This window comes from Trachymyrmex cornetzi, unplaced genomic scaffold, assembly GCF_001594075.2.
Source record: "Trachymyrmex cornetzi isolate Tcor2-1 unplaced genomic scaffold, Tcor1.1 scaffold97, whole genome shotgun sequence".
NCBI lineage: Eukaryota > Metazoa > Arthropoda > Insecta > Hymenoptera > Formicidae > Trachymyrmex > Trachymyrmex cornetzi.
In genome coordinates, this window is record NW_017300322.1 from 161751 (window position 1) to 188414 (window position 26664).

Below are 26664 nucleotides of genomic sequence, written 5' to 3' on the forward strand. Positions count from 1 at the left end.
TAAGCCGCGATCGTGCCACCTCCTTGCGTGTTTCACGCGACTCTTGTCCGCGAATACAATACTTGATCCTCCTCGTGAATCTTTCCAATTAAGCGGCAGAAGCCCGATCAGGTGCATGAAGCATAAGAGGGTGCACGCTTCACTCGTGCTCGTGCTCGTGCTAGCGCTCACTTTCGTTCTCGTGTTCCGTTTACTTGGACGAAAGACATGACGCGATTATGTGCGAAGAGCGATCCTGAGATCCTAAGAAATGTTCTCATGATTTTCTCTTTTTCCGCCCTTTTCTCCATTTCATTCTTTGTCTATCTCTTTCTCTCTTTTTCTCTTTCTTTCTCATCGTTTACCTTGCACGTCTTCTCTAATGCAATCCAGCGACACTCGCGTCATGGTATTCCAAGAAGAATAATAATTCTGCAATTTCGGAGGCACGCGGCTTACCAAAGGCTTTTTTCTCGCAGCTAATTCCGCAGGTGTACCGAACGGGACGGCAGAAGCGGCATCAGCCGTCGCCATCGTCGTTATTCTCAACGGCACAGCGACGACGTTTTACGTGAAGCTTAAAACGGTCTCTCGTCAGTTTTTTGTTGAAGGTAGGGTAGACTCCAAGTTGCCGAACAGGATATACAAATAATGCAATGTTGTGGATAATAGGATAAAGATTTTATGCCGCAATCGGAAAAGGGTAAACTTGGTAAAATAAAAGTAACAGTAATGAAATAATATATGATCATCATCTTATTTAATGAATATTTTTTATCAAAGTAGTATAGTTATTTCACACACACGTAATAAAACAATAATTAAATTAAACCTAAAGGTACTTGAAACTAAATTATAATGTAATATATCGATGAATTATAAACTATAATTTTTATATCATTATCCTAGCAAACACAAAGTTACATACAACGTACTTGTAATTTCCTAACTATATAACTGTAATATAATACATGTGTTATATTGTTGAGTGGGAAATTACAACTAATAGGTACGTTGTTACATGTAATTTATGTTTACTGGGACATTGCTTAATCCCATGTGCGTTAGCTGGCAAGCATAAGGCATAATGCACATGTACATTTGAACGTAAACCCCGGATAACAGACAGAAAAAAGAACAATTTAAAATGTGCAAGCAAAGAATGACGAGGAATGTATTAGATCTGTTATTTATTCCTGCACTACCTGAACTAGTGCAATAAGTTGAAGTGAAACATAACATACGTCTATTTTACTTCAACTTATTGTACTGTGTATAGCAGTTTAGGCAGGAATAAAGAACATACTATTGTATGCTGCATTCAAATGTAACTTTTCCTTTCATTCTTCTATGGACCTGGGTCTATAACAACAAAGGAGTAAAATCTTAAGAATCCTAAGTAAAGCTCGAGGTTTTATTTTGTAAATAATGCAATTCTTTCTAGTCACTCAACTTTTTATCGCTTTTGCATTTTTTGCAACTCATTCTTCTTTGCTGTTACCCGACACCATATATGTAATATATCATCTTATAATATAGAATAAGGTGATGTAATTTTAAACACATAATGGCGTTTTAAACAAAATAAAATTTTAGAATCTAACTTTCAAGATCTAAAGTTGGTTTTTTCCTGTTTGGGCCTTTGAACTTAAATTTGAAATATTAGGTGAGAATTAAAAGGGATTTTAAGTAATAACGTATTATATATTGGCAACTGATTCTGAACTCTCTTGTGCAAGGTTCTGCTTATATTTAATTGATTTAATTGATTATATTTGGACTTTATTGCGATTTTTAGCGTCTTATATTGTATTGAATTTGCCCACTCAATTTAAATATATTATGTTCACATAATTGCAACATTCAATTTTAATTTGACCATTGTCCACTTTTTGAAAAAATTTTAACATCATGTATTTGTCAGTGTTCTGACCAGCATGACTGGCGGCTGCCTCTATTAACTTCATAAATGAAAAATTATATACGAATTGATTTGTAAGAGCAAGCTTTATCTGTCTAATATTGTTAATTAATTTTTGTCACAATCATATCTGTGTTTATAAATCATATTATGTACTATTTTTTGTAATTTGAAATTTAATTGCGTTTTATATTAAAAGAGTGACCCGATCGGAATTGAAACGTATGTTTTAGAATTATCATTGTTTATCGTTTAATATTTTAAGATTAGATCTTGCTTGGCTCGTAATCCTTTATCGTGTTTTTTAATTTTTAAATTAATTAAGTCTTTTGTATATTTGTTTTTGAATTTTGGATAGAAATCTTATTTTGTTCAGAATTGATCATATGTTCAAAATTGTACCATCTTATCTTATATATCCTACATACTATTTATTTCGATTTATTCAATTATTTATAAGCCTAAACATTTCGATTGTAATTAATACAAAATAGTCATTTTTTATATATTATTTTGAATAATTACATCTTATATAACAGCAATAAAAAAGAAAGAGTTAATTTACTTGATTAAACAATTAAAATTCGAAAATATTAAGCGATCGATGTGTATAGGTTGACGATTGGATAATCGGAGGAATGTTTCTATCATAAACTGACCGGAATTGCTAATTTGAAAGTGGTGAATTTTATAAATATGTTGGTAAGTCGGTTTCATGTTATGCCTTTGCGTTGTGTCTTGATCAGCTCTATTTATTGAAAACGTGTTATCGGCTTTGCCATATCGAAAGCATGAAGGATTAAATTGGAAATATTTCTTAGTAGAATTTATACAAGCCGACTTGTGTAAAGTGATACGCACTTTCTCATCATTTACACACTGGTAATCCCGGAATCTATAAGCGCAAGCAAGCCGTCAATTAAATCATGCGTAAAAGTGGATAGAACGATAAAAAGACGAGTTACTTGGAGAGAATTCGAGATCTGGAATAGAAAAGATCTTATATCTTGCTTTAATTGGCCCCGTTAACGAGCACGTGTTCTTAATGAAACATCATACATGTATTCCTATGCAAGTATTTCGAAAATAGATTCTAAAACTATTTAAACATTTCATAGTATTAAATATATGTGATAATAAATAACCGTACTATGTCTACAACTTATAGCCATTATTTTTTATTTGTCTTCATAAGACGTTTAAAACGGAAGACGTTCCGCTTTAGCAGGTGCATCACGCACTCGAAGTATTGGATCAGAATACAACTGCGAATTTGAAATCAAAACTCATGGTCACAGAAGGAAAGACGATCGAAGACCGACATACTCATACATGAATCCTGGCTTTGTCCTTATTGGCTATGCGCCAACGAGTACTCAGATGCCACGTCGCACCTTAATAGTATGGATTGCCTCATGCTATCTAATGAAATACAAGATATTGATATTTTGAATGTGTCATAAATATTATATATTAAAACTAGACTCCTTGCAAAATAAAAACCTGTTTTTAATATATGTGTGTCCTTTTCTATATGTTTATACCTAGATACCGAAGATTATCAACTACAGATATTCCACAGAGAACATTTAAAGTTAATATCGCAGATATCTACAATAACAAATTTAATGTAAAAAAACATCTTGAAAGAAAATGGTAGACATCATAATAAAACTTGTGCTAAATTTAAAAGTTAATCTTTTTAATTCTCTGTTGGTCATAAGACAACCCTACTATTTGAAATAAAAAACCACACGAACACAATTTAGAACAATAAGTATTTAATTACTAAAGACATTAAGGTACCATATATTAGATGGTATCCTCAGGATTCGCAGATAGCCAAGGGCGTAAGTTGATATCCTTGCAATACACTGACAGCAGTCTATTAACAATAATTTCGACTCGGTCTAAGAGACATGGTTGGTGGAATCTTTTCTCGGTAAAAGACAACGAAGAGGGAACGAAAAGAAGGAAGAAAGGAAGGAAGAGAACGTCTGTGCAAACCCGTTTGGCCGTTTAGCAGTCCCTGATTGCTGAAGTAGACTCGGTTCAGGGATCGAGACGCGTTCACAGGCAAAAATTCAGCTCTTTTGCTCTTGCCGTTTTGTATACTGACCTATATTCGTTGGAACCGGGTCCGCAGACTTGAAACTGCTACAGAGATCTACTACCTTGAAGAACTTCTTTGCGAGACGATGAGAGATCACCTCTACCCATAGCCTTTTATCTGTTTCTGCATTGATTCGCACTAGTCAACAGTGTTTTTCAGACAGATATGTATGTACGTATTTATTACGAGTTTCAATACATGCGTTTTTCAGAGTTTTTAAGTATTTTTTTTTTGTAAAAATATTTACTTTTTTCTATAAAAACATAAGTACAGATATTTAATTATATATAGTGATTCTCTGAGTTATTAAATTTATAAATAAATATAAAAATTATATATGTGTTTTGCGGGTTTTCTTCGTGTACAGATCCATTCTTGGAATGCCAAGAATAAATAATCACAAAATTGTCACTGGAGCAATAGTAAATGTAATTATCTTCTTGACGAATTTGGTAACAGATTGTATATCTTTTTTTATAGAGAATATCTGTTTACTTTTATTTTGATGTAATGTACCGAAAGAATAAGTTAGTATCTAACGTATTTAGGCAACGTTATTTTACTTTTACTCGTATTTGTTTTTCCATTATGATAAGCATAAAAATGAATTAGTGCTATACTGCATGTCACGTATTATTATCTTATAAATTTACAGGAATAAATGATTAGATTATACATATTTCCGCCAAAGGAACTTAAGCGTGGGTGGTCCTTTAAAATCTCCAACATGCATATACATGTTTCGAGGTAGTGAAGCTATTACTGGAGTAATAATTTGCTTTTTCGCATGCAGATCGAGAGATATTAATTGCGTGTAGTAGCGAGTAACAACGTTCTACTTTCAAGTTACACGTGCGCGCATTGCAGCAATTAGATGTTAATGCTAACGCAACCTTACGTCAATCGAAAATTTCCATTGCAGATTTCCTCAACGTCCACCTCCCAATCCAGTTTTATGCTTTTACGGTCAAATTATATAATCTATCATTGATATGTAATTAATGCAAATAAATGTGTTTTTAATTTCAATTAATATAGACATTGTGGCTGTGTGTACTAATATATTTAAAATTTTACAAAGTGTGCTAATTTTGTTATAAATTTGTAATCATATTATTTCTTGTTTTGATATTTATCTGAATTCTTGCATAATGACGAGATTTTTAAGGTACACAATATCTTGCAGCATAAATAACATATACATATATTTTTTAAATAAGCTCTTATTTTTTTCTATATGACACATATATCTTAAATAACCTTCTTTTCTTCAAATGTCTTATTTGATATTATTAAAAAGTTTTTAGTTCGTTATTTACATATAGAAATGTCAAACATAATAGATACTAGCTTTATAACTTTTCGGTAAGTGACAGTATCAGAGACAAGGGTCATCGATTCGATTTCCATTCGCTGCAGTGCAGCACATATGACGCATATAGTCACACACTGGCACATCCGCACACGTGCATATTGACGATAGCCGTGGAGAATTTTGAAAACATACACGTGGCACAATTTATTCTCAACGATATGATTTTCCGACTACGTTATAAGCCCTAATTCTTTTCCGGGCCATACGATTTTCATTCTCAAGTAATAGGCTTATCAATTCTCGCGTACTAAAACGTAATAATCATGGAAAAACACTGATTCGACAGATTCGATTACAAGCAATAACAATCAGTCGTTAATATCTGCCCGCAATTCTATTCGAGGCTACACACGATTATCGTATCATACGCAGTAACTACATAGTTGAGAATGTAATGCATGTGACCGGTATTTGCATAATTACAGACAATTATAACGAAGCGTATAAGATTCCTGAATGCGCAATCGGTGTGAGTGAACGGTGTAATGATAAATGCGCATGATGAATGCGAACACGCCCGTACCCGTTACCTAACAATATTGATTAAAGGAACGACTCCTCGAATCCGACGCGGATGATCGCGAGCGAGAGGCATTATAACGATTATAACTACAGTTCGACGAGTCGACAAGCTGATGCAGCATAACATCTTAATAAAATAATCAAGGCGAATGGACTCCAGACATATTCGTGTGGATAGAATTTTCTGTTATGTTTGCGAAACGTTTTTTTTTTATTTGTAGATGAAGAAAATTTTATGAATATTTATGAACATTCGTGTTCACTTCGAATAGTATTATTTCTGGATAAAAATATTAAACATTGACTATTAAATTCATAATGTTAAATTATACTCAATTTGAATTATTTTTAATCATTTCTGTAGGTCGCCACTGCTTTTACTCAATATGTTAATTTAACTTTATATGTTGTTAATAAAACAATGGAGGGAGTTTAACAATTTTACTTACAAATTGTATTAAACTTTATTCAAATTTAGTTTATGATTTACCAAGTGCATATGCTAATACAGACTTGTTTACTTTAAAATTAACTACAGAAATAGATTAATTTATGTTTTGACATACATGGAAGCTTAAAATAACAAAATGTTATTTATTATAACCCAAGGGATTGGATTACTATGCTCCTTTTATATCTAACGGTGTTGGACGTCATAGTGTTATGAGAAAGATTGACCTTCACAAAAAAAAGAAAATAATAATAATAACAACAACAATAAGAATAATGAAGGAGCCCGATTTGTTTAATAATGAAAATTTAATTCTGTAGCTTCAATTAATCGATCTTAAGAAATATATCAATTTCATAACTACACTATCGATCCTTGAAGGTAATGTACATTCGGAATAGATATAATTCGAGATATAAGATCTGTCAGTAAAAACTCATTAACATTAGAGAGCCTGAGAGAAATCAAATCGCCCTACATTCTTGATCTGACTCCGACAAATCGGACGACGCGAAAGTCGAATTCTCGCGATAGTCGAATTATCCACGTGAATGGGTGTGCAATAGTACGATTATACGAAGATATATATCAGTGTAATTGCGAACATTAGATTCAACGTGACGACTCGTTTCACTAACCACGAAGAAATTAATCAACCTTGCAATGAAGCACCGTTGCTCAAATAGGAATGGTTTTGATATTCGTACACAGAGTTACATTTAATTTCTTAATAAAAAACAAGAAATAAAATCAATATGTAATTATGTTACAATATAGATAACTATATCTATAATATATGTATACTTCTATTATATCACAATATAGATACCTAGATAAGATATCAGATAATCAAAAGAACATTAATTATATTTGTACATCTGCAAAAACTCAACGAATAGCATTTAAGATTTATATTGCATTATACTCAAGCAAACTAATACATCGGAATCGTTGTCGTAAGAGACAGAGTGGCCCAGTTTTGCGAGTCGTGCGTCATACACGCTCAGTGAAAAAGCGTCCTCTGAGAGGGCAGATTCCATTTTCCACCTTGTCATCCCCGCTATCTCACCCTCGGGCTATGCAAGGTTTTCCATCCCTCTCATTAGCGAGTCTGACCCTCGAGAAGCGAACAGCAGGGAAGAGCGTCGCGATGAATACAGCTACAAATGAGAGGATTCCGCGAATGTGATGTCGAAGATGTTCGCCATGAAAGATGTAAGAGCGCTAAATGAAGAGTACCGACACCGATTACCGGGGGTGTCAAAGAGAGCGACTACCGTCATCAAAGAAGTCGATCCCTCACCCTCGATATCACAGTCTCTCACTCTCGTCTCGTGCTGTACACACTCTCGTTTCCTCCTGTAACACGCTTGACCTCCTTTCAAGTTTAAAGGAAACTTCGTACAGAAGCTGGCTCTGCGCAAACAAGATTGTTTACAACTAAGTGATCCACCAACTATCGAACAGAGAAATAGCAGTTATGAAGAATAATATATCCTTCGAGAGATATCCTACGATAAACTTATCTAAGTGGTACTTAGACCTAATCCGATCTTTTATAAAAAAAAAACTATATATAATATTAAATAATATAAATTAATACAAATTTTATTCAATGCGACTAGTAATTCACTATAAATAATGCTTGTGTTTTATACCTTGAAAACATCATTTTTCCATATAGTCGAAATCTCATATAACATAAGAATAAACAATGAATAAGCTTTATTAATGTAATCGTATTCTTTATCATTTTTTAATCATCATTTTTGCGTTTATTAAAAGGTATAATTTGTAATAAAATTTCTTTCCTTATGTATTCAATATATCATTACAGTAATTTAAGAATACTGAAAAATGACTTTACTTCACAGTTGTATTTATTAAAATAAATGTGGAAAGAATCAAATATACATACATCCTGTTTTATACATTAAAAAATAAGGCCAGTTTACAGAGCGCTACCCGGGAATAGAGTAGTTCTGATTTTATTGTTCGATCACACATAAAGCAATCTCGATCGGAACACGGACATAAAAGTTCGCGATAGCAATATCAACGAGCACGTGTTTCTTTGCGATGAAGCGAGTTATGGCACGATTATATGGAATTCCAGAATTAATATGCACGCGCACGTGGTAGCAGTATCACGTAGTCCGCAATAAATAGTTACTGCAGATCGTAACGATGATATTAATCAATGGTTACGTTAATTTGAATTTATTACTCGATAAGAAAACACGGAACATACTGTTGTAGTGATATCTCCGTATAGCAAGATATAAAGTTCCAATATATAAGATAGGAGTGCTGAGAGCATATCCGAACGAAGCGTAATGTTGTGCAATACGATATGCGCACATTATGGGATGACTACTACGGCGGTTTATCCATTAACGCGAATACCGGAGAGTCCCAGTCTAACGATTAACTGCTTTCCTCGCTAATTTATTGTCAGCGATTTGTAATGTAATATCAACTCTCGAATAAATCTTCTTATTCAACTAAATAATCGCCATTCAAAAATGAGATAAATATATCCTATGTAGATATAGGTGCAATATTATAGCATTGGTATTAACATAAAATCATAATTTCGAGTCCCTGGGGCAAGTTCAAAGATATTTTAAAATACTTGTGTGAAAAATTCAACGTAACTTGCAAATTCAGTTCTACTTAGTTTTGTGACTATATAAACTATAATATTTTATTTTTGTTACGTATATAAAAAAATATTATAGAGGATATTAATAGAAATATTATAAATATCGCATTTTGCAAAAAACAATCTCGAATAAATATCCTGATTGTGCCAAATTCTTCCGCTAAATAGATATTAAGCGAGAGAGGGAGACAGTATATTATCGTGTAGAGAAACCAATATCGAGGATGGAAACTGCCTACCATACAAATTTCGATAGGATTTGAAACTCTTGTTGATGGTCCAAGTTCGCAACTAATCCTCATTTCTAGTAACGTGAGCGAAAGGGGAGGGTAATGCTATACAAATAGCTGTTCGAGTTTTAAATGGACTCGCGGAAGCGAGTTTTTAATACAAACAATCGCGTTTTCCTTTTACAACAGTGCAGATGCAAGATATAATGCCACTGAGAAAGAGTGGAGAAAGAGTAGAGACAGCCGTTATCACGCTGCGCAACTCTATTTTGCTGGTGACAAGGCATGTCATAATTATCTTCAAGTCTCGAACTTACGTTGCTTACTTTGTGCAAATATTTCTTTTTAACATTTAATATTAAATACAAAATTACTTATGCTTTAATTTTGCAAATAATCAGTGTATAATCATAGCTGAACAGTAATTTAATATCCATCAAAAAAGCATATTACATGTGTTTACCCAGAAGTTATACTTATTTGAAAATATGTACTAAAGACATTTCAATAATTACGTCATTAAAATGTAAGAGTTATTAACATGTATTGATATCTAAAAAATATAAAAGTTTAATATAAATATATTAATATTTTCCTATTGTTTAATAATAAATTTATATGTAATTTCAGTCTTGATATGTGCTATTTCCTTTTAAAGGTTTAGTTTAAAATATAAGTATATATTAGATATCTTCTATTATATAAACACTTCATTATAGACAAAGTCATGCTATTTTAAAAAGTATCTATACTGTACACTGATATATAATACTTTGAGTGCATTTCGTTTTCATCCTTACGCCGTAAGCATCAGCTCATCATTATTATCTATCAAATATTAAACAAAGACAAATGATGCTTACAAGCGCTATTAGCGCAAAACGGAACACATCCTTTATTGAAAGAGTAACTGATCTATTGTCCTATGAAAGGAAGGTGCGACTCACCGGATTGTTGGTAAGATTCGCCGAGGTGGATACAACAGCGGTAGAACGATGATCATATTCTTCCGAATAGTCGTCCCGATAAGTTCTACTAGCGGTGGGTCCCTGACCGTCCCTTTCGTCGAGGGTGTCTCGATGGAAGTCCCTGAAATCCCTGAGATGTTCGCGCAAGTCCCGATAATCAGTGTGGTAACCCTCTTGGTAGTCGCGGCTCACGTGGTCACGGTCTCCACGAAGCTGCCTCGACATCGCCGTTGGCTCTTCCTCCTCTGAGTCGAGCAGCTGCTCGACTCCACCGCCACCTCCACCACCTCCAGCACCACCTCCGCGTCGGGCGGGATGACGCCGGAGGTCACACCATTCTATCTCCTCCTCCGCTCTACCAGCGATTTCGCCCCGGGACAATCGAGCCGTGCTTGTTGACCTCACAACCGATCTGCCTCTGACCTCCTGCCCCCGCGGCCCGCCGGGGGGCTCCACCACATCACAATCAAAAGCTATCCTTCCTGGAGCTGTTACGAACTGATTCTTACTTATTCACCACTTGTTTCCTCTCTTCCTGATGATGTCTTTGTTGTTAACTGATTTTAGGGAAGTAGGATGTGCGCGTGGTAGAGTTGATGAAATTACTACCTGCGAACTAATAAGAGAAACAAAATTTTCATTAAGGTAGTTGCGTATTCATATATACGATTTTAATAAATCGTTTATTATTCTCTTTTCAATCAGTTTTTTTACAGAACAAGATACGTATGTGAGAATTGAGATGAAATACCGATTCAATGGAACCACGCGTCACCCTATATCAATTTAGTATTATATATCATTTTTTATATATAATTTTATTATATATTTTTTATATATAATTTTATTATATATTTTTTATATATAATTTTATTAAACCAGTTTTATAATTGTATACTAATTACACCCTCTTACTAGACAGAACATGAACAAAACAATGTATATATGTGAACTATAAAACATTAAGTGGATCTCGGTCAAGTAAACAAATGCAAGCGAAGATGAATGAACTGCGATTCGCACTTATTTAAAAAGTAAATTGTTCATTCGTGTTCGTTTGAGCTTATCTATTTCTAAATCCTAGGAATGTCGAAATGTTATACCACTGATAAATTTATTTGACGAACTACGAAAAATTTCTTAAATGCAATTTTAACATTTTGCCAGTTAGATATGCGAACACGTGCAATTATAGATTTTTCATATTTTATCCTTTTAATTTTCTAAATGATAGTGCAAATTACATGTTAATATACATGTTAATGACACTACAAACTGCAATGGCTACACTATTGTTCATTACTTTTTATTGTCAGATAATTAACATGTTACTATATAATTATTTACAACGAAATTGGATTTTAAAAAACTGCAGAAAAAAACATGCTTATCATTCTGTCTCTTTTTCAATAAATAATGTTTAATCAAGGAAACGGATTTTTTTCGAATCCAGCGAACGTGAATTTGCAGAAAAATTCAAATAATGTTAATAGTACTTTTTAATGAATAAGTCATAAAAACAACTCGTTTTTTTTCTCTCATTTAGAGTCAATTATAGATACAATAAGTATGGACTGCACATTTCTACGAAGTTGCAGTATTATTGGTTTATAAAGAGTGAAATAGCTTTTGATTCATGTCATTCTTTCTCTAAACTATCTCTAAACTTTTAAAGTATCGAGTTAAATAGAGATGTTGATATAATTTAATTCTTTCTAACGGAATACAAATATCTACTAAAATCAGGGAATAAGCAGTTTATATTTACTACTTTTAAGTAAATAAATCTATATTTCGAAAAAAGTATAATTTAATAATTTTCATATAATAATATACCTCTATAGTAATTAATACCATAATTTAGTGAATTCTTTACTTCTTTACTGGCTCTACAAATACATGATTTTACTTGATTTTTTTATAATCACCGCAAGTACTACATATTTAAATAACGTCCTATCTCTAATTATGTAGTTTTACCGAAATAGAAATTATTCATTACTTGTGGCTTTAATTAACAGAAATTATTCAGTTTCATTCCGTCATTATTGTTTAAACAAGCAGAAAATTGATGGTATTCCATTAATTTAGCTACAAATTATTCAATTATTTAAATAGGACTGCAACACATAAATAATACTTCAACGCACATGATGGGGTGTCCCTTCGATTGTTCGCGATTAGTGGCACGTGTGTCGAATGTATTATCGTTAACAATCGGTAATGTACTGGATTCTACATATCGCAATGATCTATCATTCTTCAATGTTATTTGTATACGCACTTGAAAAAGTCGCACGATATCGTAACTCTTTATTGTCTTCGCTTATAATAAATTTTATTTTATATTATTATTATGTAACGTACAATGCAGATAACTCTATTTATCGAATCGAAAAATATTTCGCGAACGCGAACCGTGCTCTTTTCTTCATATTCAGTCGTCATGTACTGTTTACACGATCTTTTATGGTTTACTTCCTTTTCTTTTGCCCGGTCTGTTTACTCGCGAAACTTTGTTTACTTCGTGACTCGCGATTCCCGTGGTATCGCAACAGTATTGAAAACGGAAATATCATTCACTGCGCTCTGAATTTATCCGAGCGAAACGAGCATTCATGTAATACGAGTGATATCATCTTATTCATTATCTTATTGTGACTTTAAACGAAATTACCTCGTTTCTCTCTACGAAGCTGTACATTTCATCGAAAATATCGATGTATCCGATATCATATTCGAGGGACGTAAAACGTTCCGATAATTGTGTAAATATAATTTTACGACAAGCTCTAAAAGTCAAGGAAAATTGCAATTATCTGTCGATCGAAGAAATAACGTTTTACTGATCTCTTAATGGGGAAGTTGCATCTTCCAGAACAGCGATATAGTTTCTCGGGCGAATATTAAAGTAGACGTTCTCATAAAGTTCTCGTATTCAGCGGCATTATCATCATGACGATCGTTACCACGATAACGAGGTCGACCTAGTGCCATCAAATCATTTGTTCGTTAATTAATAGCATCATCATTGGAAGGCGTTGTCCCTAGACTGTCGTTATATGTGAATGATTGATTTCTCTTTGCCAAGGTCAGCTACATAATTTGCCGAATATACGATATTAACTTTCCGAGTCATTACATCGCCAACAGTTAAATTGAACACTTTTATTCTCTATAAATATTTACAATTGTAGAAATAAGGAGAAAAACAATATAAGTATGCATAGTTATGTCATTTCAAAACGGTTTCTAAAAAAAATTTAGGAATATTAAACAAAAATTTATAAGCAACAAGAGATTATTTGAACAATTATCTTAAAAATAATATTATTATAAAGATAAAATATAATAATAATAATAATGTAAGAATCTAATAATAAGAATACTATTAAAATACAAAATTATCGAAGGAAAATGAGCTAAAATAGGCCATTGATAAACTATTAATTTGCGTAAGGGTGTACGTGGCTAAGAGGAGAATCCGATGCGTAAGATCCTGTCATGGTTCACGGAATAGAGAGGGTGGTGACGGAGCTCGCTTAAGGTGGGGTAAAGTTAGGTCACGCCGCAGACCGCGAATGTAGGGCTGTAGGTCGCGCCCGGTCGAGCTCAGCTGGGCCGCGATCCGAAGAAGGGGTTGCAGCTTGCCTGTGATCAGACGAGCGCGGCGCGCTACTTCCGTCCACTCTCCACTGCGTGCACCGGGAAATCATCGTGCTATGTGTCAGTGGAAAGCGCCGGCAAATGGTCAGACGAACGTGTTAACACGATACGACAGTTTACAAACAGCATGTCGTCACAATTATCGTTGTGCTTTTCTACAGGGGATCTGGACCAATTCCACGATGATGACCGCTAAATTTCGGAGGTCACGGCGACCTTGTGCGCTTCTCTTCCTCATCGACGTTCTCAAACGATTGTCATCGGTAATTTCAACTTTCCCATAGATATATTCGAAACTTACGGGACTTTTCTGCGAACATAACTTCCCTCGACGTTTTTTTTTTTTTGTTTAGGGAGACTGGAGCACCACTCGGAGCTTGTCACTTTCGCGCGCGGATGTCGCGACGTTCGCGATCAGAATTTAAACGAGACTCTCGCGGGGACGAAGATTTCACCTGTCACGGACACGACTCGCGGGTAACCGGGAAAATTTTCGCGCCGCACGTTCGAGGTCGACGTAGCGGTCACTACGTCGAAACAACAGCTCACTCTTAACGCAACTCGCACCACCTCGATTACCCTCGGTAGACTACGGTCCGTATCGTCTTGGCTCGGCTCGCATACCATGACGTCACGCGGACAGACGAAAACCCCGGCGGTCTGGGGTATCGATCGCGTGCGCTGGCGCAGCCGGGGCTTCGCGCCGCCGACGCTGGATAATCGGAGGCAGACACGGGACACGTGGCTGACACTCCGAAAGATGACAGTTTGGGACTTGAAGCTCACAGATGTGATTCGCGGCTTTAATCATTATTAAAATCCAATTCTGTAATAATAGTATCCTTGTATTCCTCGTTAACTATTATTTCTTTTTTGTAGTTATATAAAATGTTGAAATTAAAACTTTTTATATCAGCGATACGATAAATCTTTTATCTTATAATGTTGAGTCACTCAACGATATTTTATGTAAGCATGAATATAATGGAATAATTTGCTGATATTATAGAGGAAGCTTCTCTCAAAAGCTTTTTATTCATTCACGCTTCACTGGAATTGCGCACAGTCATTGTCTTTTAAGAATAATTGCTGTAATAATGTAACAAAAATATATTGGAATTAATTCATAATTTGGATTATTTAAAGATGTGGAATAATAATACCATTGTTCGCCACATAATTGGCGGTAGACAGTTAGAACTTTTCATTCTTAAAATATCCACATATTGTCATGTACACCTGTCGATATTCCGATACTTGATTATTCAAATATGAAATTCGATTTATCGCAGTGTGGACTAACGCTATTATGGCGGTGGAATGATTTTTCATTAATCTGTTGATTCTCTTTATTCTCGCTGGGTTTAAAGGGAAAAAAGTCGCAATGAATAATTGTAATTGAGCGATGAATGACAGTGATAGCAAATTGAAACAATATTGAATCTAAATAATACTTAACTGAACAACGCAATAATTTTTGTAAAGACTCAAAAATAAGAATTAAAACTAATTAATTTTCAATTAGACCAATGCATATTCGTCGTTCGCGTAATTCTATTCAAAAAACAGTTATTGCATACGTGGCTTCGTTTTCCCTGAAGCTATCGTACTACCTGTCAATTCGATATTTCTTCATTCTAAAGCTCTCATTCTGAAACTCACATTATCATGTCTTTCTCATGGTACTTTATAAACTGCGCACATCATGATTATTTCAAAAATAGAATAAAGGAGAGACAGATAATACTCAATATAAATTTAACAGTTTTTAAATAGATCGATGCTGCGATGAAGAGAATTATAGAGAATAATAATATTCGATAAAAAAAAAAAAATCTTATTGTCAGTAAGATTTAATGATTGGTTTATACACTTATTGTTAGAGTCAACAAGCAATTACAAGTGAAAATCAATTATATAAAAGAATCACTTAAGCTGCTTTTTCAAGCAATTTTTATTTCTCGTTAATCTAACATTATATAATTTACCATTAATTATTATTTCAGTACCATTTCTATTTTTGCAAGAAAATATTAAAATATATATTTTACGTTAAAATTATATAAATGTAAGAGACTATTTTATTTTCTGAGATTTCATAATTAAATTATAAATAAATCAATATTATTATATTTCGAGTAATCACTTTTCTTCCAAACAACATAAAGCATAGTTTTTATAATTAAAACAAATTAATTAAATTATTTAAGTTAGTTTTATCGTTAAAATTTTATTACAAAATATCAAAATATCAGTAGATAACAATAAAACGATATTATTAATCACGTTAATTATACTGTTTACTAGAAAACTAATTAATACAATATTACCTTTATACTCGCAGCAAATAAATCATTTATAAAACAATGTAAAAATTCCCTCGAATATGTCTCTGTTAATTTGCAAAAAGCCAACACACACACAGATAAGTATCACTAAAGCAATTAAAATACAATACTTGTCACGAGCATCGCGTTATCATTATAACATAATAATAGAAGAATCGTGAAATTTTATTACGAATACAGTTAACTATTCATGTTGCAATCTATAGAAATAGAAAAAGAAAGACAAATTTATATAAATTGTAAAAAGTCATTTAAAGAAGATAAGGAAATGATAATATAAGAAAAATATTTGAACATTTTAATTATTTTCATTTCTTTAGTAATTGAATGATTATTCTCACAAGAAAAATTCTATCCAATGCTAATTGATGTGTGAAATGAAAGGAAACCTATTTTGCTTGAAAAAGAATCGCAATATCTGTTAAAGCAATTTTAATTTTGCAATCCTGCAATTGTGCAAAAATGCAACACCGACATCTATCGGAGGGAGAAGGAAATAAAATGAAAAGGAGTTGAAAATGAAATAAGTGCGACACTTTTCCGTACATCGGCGCGCAACTTTCTCTGCAATCTCTTACCATTACCTTCAGTGATAAAGCCGATATCTGAGAACGTCTCCGGTTAGTCACCACCTCTTGGTAAGCTTGCAGTCGCGAATTGTGTTCCGGGTGTGTCTTCAGAGCGGGATATCGATCGCATGATTCGTTAAGGGTGGTAGACAGAACTGTGGCTTAGCAAAAGAGAGAGAGAGAGAAAGAGAGAGAGAGAGATAGTATACTGTTGGCGTCATATACTGACGACTGCATCTAGAACGTATATATATTTACATCAGTAGAAAAATGTTTGAGAGACACAGAAAAATTACTACCATGTTTGATTGTAATCTGCAGATATTTTTCACATATCAAAAATATTTTATATGATTTATAAAAAGTATGCTTTTAGAGTTTATAAATGAAAAATCGTGGGTGAAAAATATCGGATATGAATTAGATTCAGTTAAAAATATAAAAAAGATAAATATGTAGCGCACTGCGCTGTTAAAATATACATACATATAATATATATATATTTTTGTATTAACAATTTATATATATATATATATATATATACATATAATTTTTACTTTCCCTATAGAATCTGTTGACCTGATAATAAGTCAATTAGCACTAACATAATAAATGCTGACTAACAGTATTGACTGTTAAGAGACTACTGGTGATCAGTGTTCAACTTTTCAGTAGTCTAATAGGAGGCAACAACTTTTATATTTCTATATATATACATTTATAATTTATATAAGATATGTATAGATTGTATACATATATATATATATACAATCTATACATATCTTATATAAATTATAAATGTATGATATACCTAAATATATTTTCGGTGTAAATATGTCATTCCTGAAATGAGAAGCAAGACATAAAATTTGTTAAACAATTGACATGTTAAAAAATGTTTATTAAATCATTTATTATATATTAAATGGTAAGAATTTACTGGCTTAATTAAAAAATTTAGTTTAAATCAATATAAGTTTTAAGCGTAAATTTTAAGTGTCACATTATGCAATTATCATTTTTCCTTTTACACACTTTCAATGGTTAATTTAATTTCTTATTCACACGAAAAATTTCTTAGTTAATATTTAATATCGGGGTTTCAATACTTTTATTAATTTTTTTTTAATCAATGATTATAAAAATTGATTATTTTTTTCTTTTACGTACTTTTCTTTTTAATATTAATAAATTTCATTTTAATTTTTTTTTTAATTTTGAATGACCGTTTTTCCTAAAACCATTTTAAAAAATTCTAGTTTATATAAATTTTGTTTTCCTCCCAAGAAGTTAAATTTGAAAATATTACGGGTATTGGTATCTGGAGACATGTCTCGACGCTAAGCATGGTGTGAGACATTGCCACGCCTCCTTTTATACTTACTACAATTGTAAAGACTGTAAAAAGTTCTTTTTGGAGATTTGACTCGTGTGACCTTAACAAAGACTTGGAAAAGGTTTCGAAAAGTAACGAGAATAGAAATATGGAAAAAATCTAAAGAATAAAAAGGTTCATCACATTACTTTTGCTTCCTTTAAAATTTTATACAGATATGTTCGAAAAGAAAATATGCACAAAAATTTTCTACAATTTTCTACAATGTTTTACTTTCTAAATGCATTTGTATTTTTAATAATCTTAATTTGTCGAAGTTTTATATTATAATTTTCCTTTTTCGGTTTTTCTTTTAATTCATATTATGATGATATACATACGAAGTAATATTTTCTCAGATTTACGTAAATTAGAATGGCAGCTAAAATAGCTATTTATATTTCAAAAACTATCACTCGAAGAACTGCCATTATATATCGGCGCTTATGAAAGATAAATAATACATGCTTAAAATTGTTTTATTTAACCCTTACGGTACCATCTACAATTTGGTGCTTCATCCATACCATCAAGGGTCACTTCAAATCCCTTCGTTTTTTCGCCTCTTCAAAATAATTAAAAAATTTTTTTTAAATTCACTAACATACTTTCAACTTTCTACAATAAATATTGACTCTTTATTTTGGAAAATAATAAAATGTAGTATAATTTATAATTACCGAAAGACTCCAAGAAACTTGCACGAACAGGAATCGCTCGGTCACTAGTTACCATGTTAGTACGGTAAGGGTTAATATTTCATAAATATATGTATATATATATATAGAAAAAATATATAGAAATAATCAATTAGCGTTATGTTCAATGTTTGTACATGTATTATTTAAATTACTAATTTCGTTTTGACTTTTGGTACAAAAAGTTTGTAAAAATTCCATTATTTTCAAAATGAAAGAAAGTGCCGTGAAAAAATCACGGCAAATGATGTGTTTACCTAAAGAATATGTCTTAAGAACATGATTGCTAATTTTGAGAAAATATTCTCGTTGCCGATATCGATTACTTACTATTCCGAAACTTTGACATTAAAGGTGTCTTTATGAGTTACTTATTTTCGTCGTCTCGAATCTAGCACAGAAATATCTAAGTAAGAACTATAATATCCATATCTTCCTGATCCACGCTTTAGTCATTCCGAGAATAAAGACGGATTCGTGCTGATATTAAAAATTTATAGAAGTAACAACGTTAAATCTGGTAACTGGGATCAATTAGTTAATTGTATACGGAGAGAAATATTGGAGTAATATTATAGTTATAATATAATATTTGCATTATTTAATTTTTATTTAACGAAATTGTAGTTCTATTTTCTCTATCCATGTACTATTTTTTCTTTATAATTGAATAAAATGATTTTAATTAATTAGGCAATGTATCTTTACATTAAGATTCTATTTTCCCTAATTATTGTTCCACATAGTAAAAATTGTATACTAGCTTTGTTATGTATTATCAACAAACATTGATTTTTCTAATTCTAATAAAGAATTAAAACTGCGCAATTCTAAATAATGAATAAATATTTGTGACAAATATTAACGTCAAAATATTATCCACATGGAATTAATTGACATCTTCATTTCTCAAGTTTAAAGCTCCATCATAATTTTTTGCTTTAAAAATGATTGATCTTGACACCAGAGATTTATCAAATGACGAGGTAGATGAAAAGAATTCCCATGACAATATAGAAACTTCCTACCAGATTGGAGTAGCAACTTCCGCGATGCACCAAAAATTATTCTTACGCTAAAATCTCGCAACCGGAAGACGTAAAGTACGCTCGCGCGTTGCTTCAGTGATCAACATCCCCAAGTTACGCCGCAAGGTGCCAACGTTCTGAATCTCTCTCTCTCTCTCTCTCTCTCCCTCATTCTTGTGGTGGGGGAGATATCAGCTACGGATGGTAGGTTCGGTGGGGGGACTTCTACGAGTGGGGATCATATGAGAGCACAGAGGTGTACAGAGGGGTGATGAGGAGGTGGGCATGAGCAGTAGAGGGAACGGAGCAGCCGCCGAAAGCGTAAAGAGAGCCATAATTCGCCGGGCCGCCCCGCAATCAGGTTCGTGCTTTACAATCCGCCTTGACTCGTGACATTCGTCATCGGATGAAAAAAAGGACGGTAGTGTACATGTTTTTACTTATGTTACTCTCTCGTCTCCGGTTGGACCGTTTCGTAAATTCTCGCAGTACGTGCAATTACGCGAGAGAACGACGTACGCGCGTTTCACAGGGATTCATTGATCTTCACACGCGTAGCATCGTGCGCGGCTTCGCGGTTCGTATATCGCGCTTCTGAGAGGACGAGTCGAGTGTCGTCGAGCAAGAGAGAAAGAAGCCTCGGAAATAGTGGTGCTGAGCGAGGCGCGCAACCAAGAAGAAAATGAAAAGAAACACAGTGCCTCATTAACAGCTACCCACCGAAGTCGATTATACCTGTCAGTTGATTGTCCGTCGACTGATTCTTCGTTACACATAATTCGCTAAAAATTCCCGTCTTTCGCTCCAATCAACTTTCACATGTCGCTCGTACCAGGACGAAGGGACTCTCCTTTCATTATTATTTCCAACTCCTAGTGCGACTAGATAACCAGAGAGAAAAATACTGCAGAGATACCAAAGATACCAGAACGAAGGTAAAGGTTACTATGATAATTTTGCAAACTCGGTATTATGCGGCAGATCGAAGGGAAATGTGCAGTATTAAAATTATATATATTACAAGTATGTATATATATATATATATATATATACATACATATATAGATACCGCTTTTATTTCTTTTCTAATATCTAATTTTTTCTAATTGGTGTTAAATGTGCGCTTATTAGTTGGCGTTTCTTGATTTCTTTGTTTCTTGCGAGGCTGGCGTTTCTTGCGAGATTGACGATTCTTGCTGTAATCCACGGAACACAAACTAACAGTAACGTCAGTAACATTAAATAAATGTTATAATTTTCTACTCAACACTGTAACTGTTACGTACAACATGTGTTGTATTACATTTATATTGTTGAGTGCGAAATTATAATATTGAAGTAATGTTACTGTTAGTTTATGTTCTACGGAAACCATTGCTGTCTTTCTAGTCGGTACTCCGTTTCTCCAACGTCGAAATTGTGTAGCGTCGTTCTTCTTGTCACGTCGCGTCGTCGCCGCGCGTAAATATGAGATCCACCTACACATACACACTTCTAAACGCATAACAAACACGCATGAACAATACGACTCACACATATATGTATATTATATACGTCTTTCGTAGACACTTGCGTGCTCGGAGAACGACGATGCGCGCTCGTGCACGTGCACGTTGATGCACACACAAAGCCATGATTCTGTACACGGTTCTGATTATTAACGAGTTATTACTGCGATACTAATTAAGTTTAATCGCAAGGCCGCCCGTTCGTTAAAGTTAATTGCACGATCGACCACGGCCCACGCCATTAATTGCGCCGTCCTACTCGTTGTTCGACGTGCGCGCTTTTATAGTTGAACTTACGTGTTTTGCGGTCGTGAACGATACTCGTGCAAAATGATACGATTCTTTACGAGAGTATACCGCGATACATCTCGTACATTTAGCAAAATTCTCTTGGATGAGCGACATATCACGTGGATAGAGCGTAATGATTTTATCGAGATTTGCGATGTCGGTTTGGATGATTCACGCTCGGCCATGTTTAAGTAAATATTTATCCTTTTGGCAATCTGTCAAATCGCGGTCAAGGGTTTCCGTAAGTTTATTTTTGCCAGATATCGCAAATTAACGATTGTTTTTGTCGAAATATGTATTACATGACATGTGTTAAACAAATCTCAGATTATCGGATCAATTATGTTACGCATTTGTGTATGGAATTTAATAAATTTGTTACTTTCTGCAACTTTGTAATTGGAAGTGCTCGAACTTACTAGTATTATTATTGGAATTTAAAACATTTAGAAGTGCTCGAACTTACTAGTATTATCACTAGTATTATTATTGGAATTTAAACATTTCTATTTAATTTACGATTTCTATTTAATTTAAATCAAATTTTTGTACAGAATAAAATTTGCGAGAATTTTTTGACAACATACTTTTGTTTCCTGTTCCATTACATGTACTGTGATGAATTTACCAATACAAGGATAAACTCATAAAACATAGCACTTTGCTTATCATGTTTCTTAATATTGGAATAATTGATCATTAAAATTTACAACATTATTTAATGCTGGAAAGTAATTGCCAGTGGCTTTTGTTACGAAATTCATATCTTACGCAATGTTGTTGCTAAATGCAATGATGTCTAGACGGATTTTCCAATTTCGTAAGATTTCGGCTATATTATTCCAATATACATGATCGTCATATTTCCAATAATCATGACGAAGAAGATTATTACAAAATTTACATTATTTAATTATACTAAAAGCACTACACATCGAACAATCTACTAAGAGTTAAAAAAAATTTTCTGATCCAATCAGAAGATATTGAAGAAACATCATTAATTAATCGAATAATTGATAGCGATTAATGAAAAATGACTCATTTGCAATTTCGTGTTTTTAGAGAAACAAACATGAACGTTATTATTATAATCTTGATAATGTATATCTATGTATTGATAACCAGTGGTGATAAATCATATTTAACAATAATAATATAGCTACACGTCTTGCAAACTTCTTTTCTACTTGTCATCATAATTTTATACAACTTCTGCTATTCGTTCGATCGATTTTTATATATCGAATAATCATCCTGTTTGTTAAACGCAATGTTGCAATTTCCTGCAGTGATTTCCTGATTTCATGACTTTCATCCGCGGTTGTTTTCGTCATTGACAGTATCTGTCTATTTTCATATTTATAATTAAATACTCAGACAACACAAAGTCCAAAATCAAGACATAAAAAGTCTTAAAAATATTTTCAGATATCCTTTAGACTCCTTTTATAAAAATGTCTTTAAGATAGCCTACGTTACGCTTCTGGACACGTGTAATGTCTGGATACCTACTTGTACGAATACTGACATCTCAACACCATCTCCAGGGAACGTCCTTAAAGGACATCCATATGTTCTTTGAACATCTTAAGAACATACCTTAAATACATCCCCAGCATGTATTCCGGATAAAGTGTGCTATTAGGACGGTTACATCACACAAAATTTAACATTTCATTAACTAAGATTATTTTTAGATAATTTTCTTATTACAAAATATTAATACAAATAAATATAAAAATCGTTTTTGGATTATTTCAAAATGATTTGATCAGATGTCAAAAATATTTAATGATTTTGTCTGCACTGACGTTGAATATTACAACTGCTTAATAAAATGATCAAAAATAATATAATACATTAACAATGTTATCTTGACGTCAAAATGTTCTTTAAATTAATTGTTCTCCAGATATCTCAATCTTGAGTTTATTATTAGCTAAGTAAGTTAAAGAAGCTAAAAATGTTTTTCCTCTTTACCGCAAAGATGAATATAAACTACATTAATAAAAGGTAATAAAAGAAAATTGAAATCGCAAAATAAGAACATGAACTGTCAGGAATCGAACTTGAATTTTCTTGCTTTTTGTGGAGATACATTACTATCTTTTACTAACTCGACCGAAGTTTCTTAATACTGCTTGCAATATCCGGTATATATTTTCAAGATAAACGTTTCATATAATTTATTACATATAATAAATTTGCACTCTGATACTATAAAAAAGTTACTTGCTAAGCTGAAATGCTTCTTACCTAATTTGCTCTTTACCAGCATATACCAGCATCGAATTTATTGCGCAGTATTAAAATTAAGAGTGATACAAACATTAGTCGTGAAATGTTAATTTGTCTGGAAATTAACATTTCACGATTAATGTGCATATAATTCGCCGCACGCTATGTTGTGTTTGGTGTTAATATTCATACATATTAGAATAAATTGTACAAAAAGATTATATTCTACTTTATAAAATTAATATAAATAACGTTATTAATATAAATAATGTTATTATCCTGAATCACACAAGAGAAGAAGTTAGAGATTCGATAACGACAGCCGTAACGCTGTATTACTTTGCACAGTTTTTATTTCCATCTAACGGAAACATGTCAGTAACTAGAATGTTATTTATGGAATGTAGCTTATTCGACCTTTCAAAACACCTAACCGTTTCTTACTGTCATTCATTACCTAGCCTTTGAGAAATATAAATCATGCGCAGATATGTTAAAAAATATTAAAAGAATCAAATTTGAAGCAATAACATTTTTTTTATATATTTTACACTTTTTAATATATTTTATACAAAAATGTGCTATTCTAAATTATGAAATTTTTAGTAATTTATTAACAAGTCATTTCTTTTTTTTTTTTTTTCAAATCCAGTTTAGAAACACGTGGTTAAAGAAATTACTTCAGTAGTACTTCTATATTGCAATGAAATGTGCATATGAATGTATTTTTCATTATTATAAAGTTTCACCTTTATGTATAAATTATATATTTTATTTATATTTTTCATAATAAATATTTGTAATACATTTTTTATTATTCCGAATTGAAATGTTCATAAAGAAAAAATATAAAATCTTAAAATAAACAGACTCTGACGGAGATATTTACATATTACATATTTGTTGTTTATTATAAATATTACAAATATATTTACATTTTGTATATTTATTTGTAGATAATATTATACTTTAATAATTCAAATCATTAAAATATTTTTGTAGTGTAAAAATGTCTGCTAACTAAAGTCGGTGAAATATATCACCACGTCATAAATATATATATATATGTATATTAGCCATATTTACTTTAGGATTTTTATTGTTATTGGTACATACAAATATTGAATAATAATTTGTGTCAAATATTTTCTACACGGAAATAATTGGCATTGGTTTTTATTTCTCAAGTTTGTGAAGCTCCAATAAAACTCTTTAGTAATTAACGTTCGTATTTGTTAATTGCTTCTTCGTTTTGTGATAATATTGGCTGCTTTTATTTACTGCAATTACTGACGCAGCTTTCTTTGCTCTCGCATTCATACGTGACAGCTACAGCGTATAAAATCATAGAATAAAACTTTTCAGACGCTGTACACGGTTGCGATATAGTGAGCACGCACATTCGTCCTATTGCGTGCGACGCGTGTGATCAATAAATCGGCCTGTGCAGCACGAACACAAAGATAGTCACACGTATATGTGAGCACACATAGAACACTCGCGTAGAAACCTAAACCGGAGTCTAACGGAGACTCATATTATCTCATGATGCGTCATGTAGTCATACATTTCAAAAACATTTTGTGATTTTTACAAAAGATATAGTCAAATTTTTTAGAAAGTTTTAAAAAACTAATAAATTCTAACAAGCAATAATAATTAGCAATGATAAATTGTTATTAAAGATTAATATAACAACCGCATTATGTCACATCTTTATAAAAATAAACGTGATAATTATATGAACATCATTTAATTTAATAAGCAAAAATAATTATTATTAATAACACATGGGTATTTTTTTACTAAATGGAAAAATCAAACCCAAAAAGAAGGAATTAAAAATATATATTAATTTGATATAAACGCAGGTTTTCCAAAACAATCACAGAAGAATTAATAAAAGGGATAAAGTATAATATGCGAATTTTATTTAAAATCTTCACTTTCCAATCTCATTTATCTGCTGTCATTCTGTAATTAATTACTTGCCTTTCTGTGTCGACGTGTCAGTCAAAATTTACTAGAATTTCGCATCAAAGTGACAGTTGTTATCAATCATGAGTTTACTGTACGGATGATCGATTTGGTATTCGAAAATTTCGAGAATTTATGGACGACTATTTTACGCGTAATCCCTAGACACACGTGGCATTTTAATTGATACATAAGCAGCCTTTTACGGTAGGCTTGATAAATATGATTTCCACATTCAATTTACGAGAATTGCATTGCGACATTTACATTTCAGAATACGCGTTTCCGTACATCGACGAACAGCTGCAGTTCAGCTGTATCGCTATTATTACTCACGATAATAATAGTAGACTATAGTCGCTCCATACGCAAATTGCGTGCGCAAACAAAACAAGGTTTTCTAGAACTGGGTTGTTCTCCTTTTATAACTTACATTCTATAGTAAACTTGTTACACATCAAATTATTCGCTACTTGACGCTATGTTATTCTTATTCGTGCATCATGCGTGAGATATAATAATCCATCATTGTTACTCGATATTACCGAAAAGAATTTCATATATACGATATTCAATAATTTCAATTCGACCTGATATATTATTCAATTCTGATAATTCGATGCGAATTGTAATGACACATTGTTGCTATTTTCAATCATGTGCGTAACAGTTACGCTATTCTTTACACGTGCAGTTAGGTCAATTGCAAAGGTTAAAGCCTTACGTTCTTCTAGCAATA

General features: G+C 32.5%; 2 protein-coding genes and 1 pseudogene across 8 annotated transcripts in view; 2 read left to right on the plus strand and 1 right to left on the minus strand.

Moving 5' to 3' along the window:
• Positions 1–5988: 5988 nt before the first annotated feature.
• LOC108769945 (protein abrupt) overlaps positions 5989–26664 on the plus strand; it is a 133103-nt gene continuing 112427 nt past the window's right edge. For 6 of the 7 annotated variants that reach the window (XR_001940569.1, XM_018521172.1, XM_018521176.1 and 3 more), the window contains exon 1: positions 20259–20843. The gene's annotated coding sequence lies outside the window, so the exon portion shown is untranslated. Of the gene's footprint in view, positions 6003–20258; positions 20844–26664 lie in introns of those variants that run through there. The other variant, XM_018521173.1, reaches the window with a different exon arrangement.
• Positions 7673–14414, minus strand: LOC108769948 (uncharacterized). The gene is made up of 3 exons (XM_018521185.1): positions 14192–14414; positions 10204–10840; positions 7673–7777 (listed from the first exon to the last, which is right to left on the minus strand). The coding sequence occupies exons 2-3, from the start codon at positions 10447–10449 to the stop codon at positions 7673–7675; spliced, it is 351 nt and encodes a 116-aa protein (XP_018376687.1). The 5' UTR covers positions 10450–10840; positions 14192–14414.
• On the plus strand, positions 13947–14657 carry LOC108769924 (uncharacterized; annotated as a pseudogene).

Bases quoted from the DNA above. Each gene is read 5' to 3' on its own strand.
- LOC108769948 (XM_018521185.1), bottom strand. From the start codon at position 10,449: ATGTCGAGGCAGCTTCGTGGAGACCGTGACCACGTGAGCCGCGACTAC. The intron at 7,778-10,203 runs GTGAGTCGCACC...TTGTTTGCGCAG, and splicing joins CGAATCTTACCAACAATCCG to AGCCAGCTTCTGTACGAAGT.